The sequence below is a fragment of the Archocentrus centrarchus genome, chromosome 15 (assembly GCF_007364275.1).
Source record: "Archocentrus centrarchus isolate MPI-CPG fArcCen1 chromosome 15, fArcCen1, whole genome shotgun sequence".
Classification (NCBI taxonomy): Eukaryota; Metazoa; Chordata; class Actinopteri; order Cichliformes; family Cichlidae; genus Archocentrus; species Archocentrus centrarchus.
Window position 1 is genome coordinate 29,957,282 of NC_044360.1, and position 5,352 is coordinate 29,962,633.

The following is a 5,352-nucleotide window of genomic DNA, read 5'->3' on the forward strand; positions in this document are numbered from 1 at the left end:
GCCATACAGCAGCCATGAGCTTGATTACTGAAGGCTAGAAACAGGAATATTAGGATCTCTCAGGAATATTAGGATTTTCAAAGAGATGTTCTAGCAGCATTTGGCATTCTGAGCACAGCTGCTCTGGACATTTGCTGGTGTATTTGGAATCATTGTTCTGTTGCATGACCCAGTTTTGGCCAAGCTTTAGCTCTCGGACAGATGGCCTCACATCTGACTCTACAATACTTTGGTTTACAGAGAAGATCATGATCAATTCAATGACTGCAAGGTGCACAGGTCCTGATGATGCAAAATAAGCCAAATCATCATCCCTCCATCACTGTGCTTGACAGTTGGTATAAGCTGTTTGTGCTGATATGCTGTGTTTGGTTTCCACCAAACGTGGTGCTGTGTGTATGGTGAAGCATCTATACTGTGGTCTCATCTGTCCAAAGAACATTGTTAAAGAAGTCTTTTGGTTTGCTTCAGATGCAAATCTAAGCCATGCTGCCATGTTCTTTTTAGACAGAGGAGGCTTTCTCCTGGCAATCCTTCCAAACAAGCCATACTTCAGTCAGTCTTTTTCTAATTGTACTGTCATAAACTTGAACATTTAGTATACAGAGGTCCATAAGATGGTGACCTTAAAAGGGAAAATCAGGTAGTGGTTTTGATTTTTGGAAGGTAGAGCCCTAGAACTTCATGATTGCACCTTGTATAAATTATTATTTAATAAGTCGCTTAAAAAAGCGTGTTTGTGCAAGACTTTGTATGCATGCACATGTACATGAATCTCTAAGGCTGGGATCTGTACTTGTAATAAACATGCTGGTTTGTTTTTCCATTTCTAACTGATGGATGGGCTTTCATGTGAATATGGAGTGCTTCAGTAGAGCCAGCAGCTGATGTATACACACATGTCATGCATTGGATTTCCTTAATGCAGAGCTATGGGATAATAATTCCACTAAGCCCAGCATTCTTGAAAATGCATTACATGTACACAAATACTGAAGATATAGGAAAAAAATTGTGCATAAACAGTAATACAGAGAAGTGCAGAAGTACTCCTACCCAAAACATATATACTAACAAGCTTTTAAAAGACACTCTACTGTGATCTTACTTTAAAAAAAACAAAACAAAACAAAAAACAACTGGACTCCACTGGACACTTTTGTCACACACAAAGTTGATGCTCAGAATCATATAAAAGTGTCACAAGGGAGCACTTTGGAATATTTAACGTAGCCAAAATTAACTCAATCTTTAAAGTCAGGCAAATGTATTTCAAATCTGTTCAGCTGTTCCAGAGCACATCATGAGTTCTTTGCTGTCAGAAAATGAAGGGGCCTATGCAGTGTGCATGTGGAAAAATTCCATGTGAACATTTCAGAAGAGCTGAGCAGCTGTCAAATGTGAGCTAATAAAAAAAGGTAGCTCTGACACAGATCACACACACACAGTCACACTTGCATGCCTGCCTGCATTCATACTACACTGTATGTACACTCTCTCTTTACTCATTTCCACACACCTAAATACTGTCTCCTCATCCTTTTGCTCTCACTGTGTGTGTGTGCGCGTGACTGTGAGTCTGGCTCCTAGGCCAGGTCAAAGCCTAGCTGAGCTCCCAGCACTTAATATGGGTTAACTCAATATTGTGTTCCTCTAGTTCTACCTGAACCATTTTGATGTTGCACCAGTTGTTGCTCAAGAAAGTTATTGCTAATAAATTTGTTACACATGCTACTTTCTGTTTTTAATAGCATTAACAATTAAAAGCTACATATAAATGCTAACTTCCAAAGGGATTCTTTCTGTGACCCCAGAAGAAGTGAATAGTTTATACACATTAGGTAAAGAAATGCAATAAATTTTACATTATTGAACACTGTCAAATGTTTGTATCATCACAATGTGAATGCATGACATGTGTAATTAAAAATAAAAATAGTTATTGGTCATTATTAGTCATTACCGTTACCATTTCCAAGCTAGATAAACTGATCAATTAGCTATCCAATATTCAACTCTCTGTAAATGTTCAAGTGTTCATTGTGGGGGCATAAAATAGCTCATGAGTGAGAAAAATACAAGATAAGAGTTACCATGTGCCTACCGTTGTACAGACTCTGGTGGTGGGGGGCCATCTCCTCTTCCGCTGGTCTCCTGTGACCAATATCCCTACTAGGGGAGCCACTGCTATACTTCCCCTTGCTGTGCTCCACCGCTGGGCTGTGATGATAGTGATAGTGGTGCCGTACAGACTCTGGACTCCCTACAATCACCCGCCCTTTTTTCAGGTGCTCAGGTGTACCCATCGCTGCCTGCTTGGCTTCAGGACTCCCACAGCAAGCCCCTGTTGAGTTTACCTGCCAGTGTCGCTGACTCAGCTCTGGGCTGGACTTAGCCGAGCCCTTCCCGCTGCCTGGAGATGCCTGTCCTGACATTAGTAGCTGTTTCTGGGCTAATAGGTCAGAGCTGCAGGGTTTTGAGTGGGAATCACAAGGTAGCCTGGTAGGAGACTTGCTGTGTTTCTCTGGGCTGTGTCCTCGAAAGCTGTGGGGCTCTAGGTTGGTGAGAGATCCTCCACGGGGGCGGCAGGCCTGGGGGAAGGTGTAGTACTCTGTGGTGGAACTGCGCCTCCTCCCACTAAATTCACAAACATCTCCCTTTTGCTCTGAGGAGATGCCTTTTGATCCAGGGCTTGAATTGGAGCCAATGGGAGAGGGTTTATGGTGGGGGTTATCTGGGCTGTCAGTGCTCCCTGCACTGGAGGTGCTGCTCCCATCGCCAACATCCCGCAGCAGGCCTGGCGCAGGCACACCTCCGCCCAGCTGACACAGACTACTCTGACTGTCAATGGAGCTCCTGCAGCCAGGGCCTCCCTGACCACCCACAACACCACCACCACCTCCCCCTGTGCTTCCAGCGACAGCTGCAGCCCTTTCCTCTTCTAGCATGAGGCACACCTCCTTGAGCTCCAAGTTCTCCCAGATGACCTCCATTTGCCGCTGCTCCAGCTCCTTAAGCTTCTGCAAATAGATGGCCACCTCCTTCCTCATAAGGCCAGCGCTATAGCGGCCTAGACGCTGCCACTCACGTGACACGCGCTTCCCTTTCTGCCGGTCATCATCCAGGAAGCAGCACAGGTCCCGCAGCTCCTGGTTGTCCTCCTGCAGTTTCTGGTTCACGTCCTGGTTTACATAGAGCACACATACACACAAAGAGGAAGACACACACACACAGAAGCACATGGAGAGATCACATACCCATTCCCGCTATGAATGAACCTTTGGTGAAGATGAAAACTGTGTGTGTTTTTTCTATCTTTAGCTTCTGGACTGTTAGTGAGACAAATAACTCATCTGTGGGGCAGAGAGAAGAGCATTTTTATTTATTCTTCAGCAGTTTACTGGTTTAAAGATGAAGTGGTTTATCAAAAACACAACCAATTAACCATTAATGGAGCTGGAGCTTCAGTCGGTGATTATTACCATTATTAGTTTGTCTACCACTTATAGGCCACTGATTTTTTTTAGTGCATAAAACAATAATGCAAAAAATATTTTTCAGATAACTTCCTTCAAATTAATACATTACTTAGTTTATAATAATGCCATATAAAATAAAAGTACAAGATACATTTTTCCTGTTTTTATGTTACTTTTACTAATGATCAAAAACATTCATCAGTTGTTTGAGGTATTCTTAGTCTAAATGAGATGAACATTTTCTCCAGTTCGTTTAAACTGCCTGAACCCGATCGTGTTTCAAAGCTAAAGATGCAGTCAACTTGACAGAACTAAACATTTATTTTTACGAGTAAGAAATTACATAATTTTAATAGATCATGTTAAGATGGAGATAACCCATATGTACCTAATGTATAGATAGCATACAGTTGTGGATTTGAGTACAAGGTGGGATGCAAGTAAGTCTATATTATATATCTACATTCAACAGGTTTAATCGGCTTATTTAAGGCTCAATTTGGCCTTAAATCATAACCTGGAACCGGGCTCTATTGCAAAAGGTTTTCTGTGCAGATCCTGCACGTGCGGGCTGCTTATAGTCTGCACATTAGTAGAAACCCCACACGGGCCCAAGTGCAGCCTGGCTGACCGGGATCCCCTTCATCAGCACCACCTCACCTCACCTTCAAATTCCGTATCTCGTTCAGGTGCTGCTGGAGTCTCCGGTTCACCTCCCGCATCAGATTGCCGTGCTCCACAATGACGCCCCTTTTCTCCGCTTCTGCCCTCCGCAGCCGCCTCACCAGCTCTTCTTTACCCCACTTCATCAGCTCCTCGTCGGGTACTTTGGAGATGTCCTCAGCTGGACTCTCTGCGCTTTTGGACTGCTGCTGCTGTGCGCTTTTCTCCATCTCTTTAAACTCCAGTGAAGGTGGACCAGGGGGAAAAGTACTGTGTTTGATGAATTTAAAATAGATCCACCAAATCGAACCTTTACAATGCACCCGGTACAACTCTGATCCAAACGTAACTCGGGTTCCCCCCACCCACCCTTCTTATGTCTGTGGAATCACATCGCTGTCGCTTTGATTGCGCCTCTCTCCCACGCCCATGATGCAGCTGCGATATCCAGCCGGTGCTCTGCTGCTATATCACTGTCGTTAGAGGATCGTTCCGCATCCTGCTCTGGCTGAGCCCTTGGCCGGTTTGGCGGGGCCGTTCCTCTCCAGGTGCATGCCGACCGATTTGCGCACTCCTGCTGATTAGTGCGCTCTACCTCCGTCCGATCACCAGGGAGGAGGGCGGAAAAAAGAGAAGAGCTTCAAGGAGAGGTTGCAGGTGCCGGAGCCGGAGAGCCAGGATGATAAGGTGCGATAGTGAGGAGAGCAGATTCCCTCTTTTCACATCCTACCATCACTCACTCTCTCTCTCCCGTGTTGCCCCTTGGTGCGCTGCGCCATCTGCTGGAGTTGGATATGAACCCCGCTGCACTCTGTTGAAAGTGACAGGTCGTTTCTATTTTTAGGTTAGTTTATAATGAGGACAGCTAATCCTGAATGTAGTTTGTTCTGGTATTTATGGAAACGTGAACTCTCTTCTTAAGAACTGCAAACACTAAAAGAGTAGGAGTCTATCCTCATTTCATAAAATTGTCACCGCCAGATTGTAAGCTAAAAATACAATTCCCAAGAGCATTTCCAGGATTTTTATAAATGGGATGATACTGGAACCAAGAACCACTCAGGAGGGGGCCACGGGGAAAAAATGATATAAATAAATACAGCAAAAAAGAAAACACCCTCTTTCAATTCTAATATTTTATATATCAGGATGTAGAAAAAAAACGCAATGTGTTGTTATTCATCTAACATATTATATAACATATTACACC

The 5,352-nt window shown here is 44.0% G+C and overlaps 1 protein-coding gene across 1 annotated transcript; it reads right to left on the bottom strand.

Annotated features, from left to right (window-relative positions):
* Positions 1-975: 975 nt before the first annotated feature.
* Positions 976-4,760, bottom strand: LOC115793621 (coiled-coil domain-containing protein 85A-like). Its single transcript, XM_030748664.1, has 3 exons — positions 4,145-4,760; positions 2,105-3,182; positions 976-992 (listed from the first exon to the last, which is right to left on the bottom strand). Exons 1-3 carry the CDS (start codon positions 4,370-4,372, stop codon positions 976-978), a joined length of 1,323 nt encoding a protein of 440 aa, XP_030604524.1. The 5' UTR covers positions 4,373-4,760.
* Between the last annotated feature and the right edge of the window lie 592 nt (positions 4,761-5,352).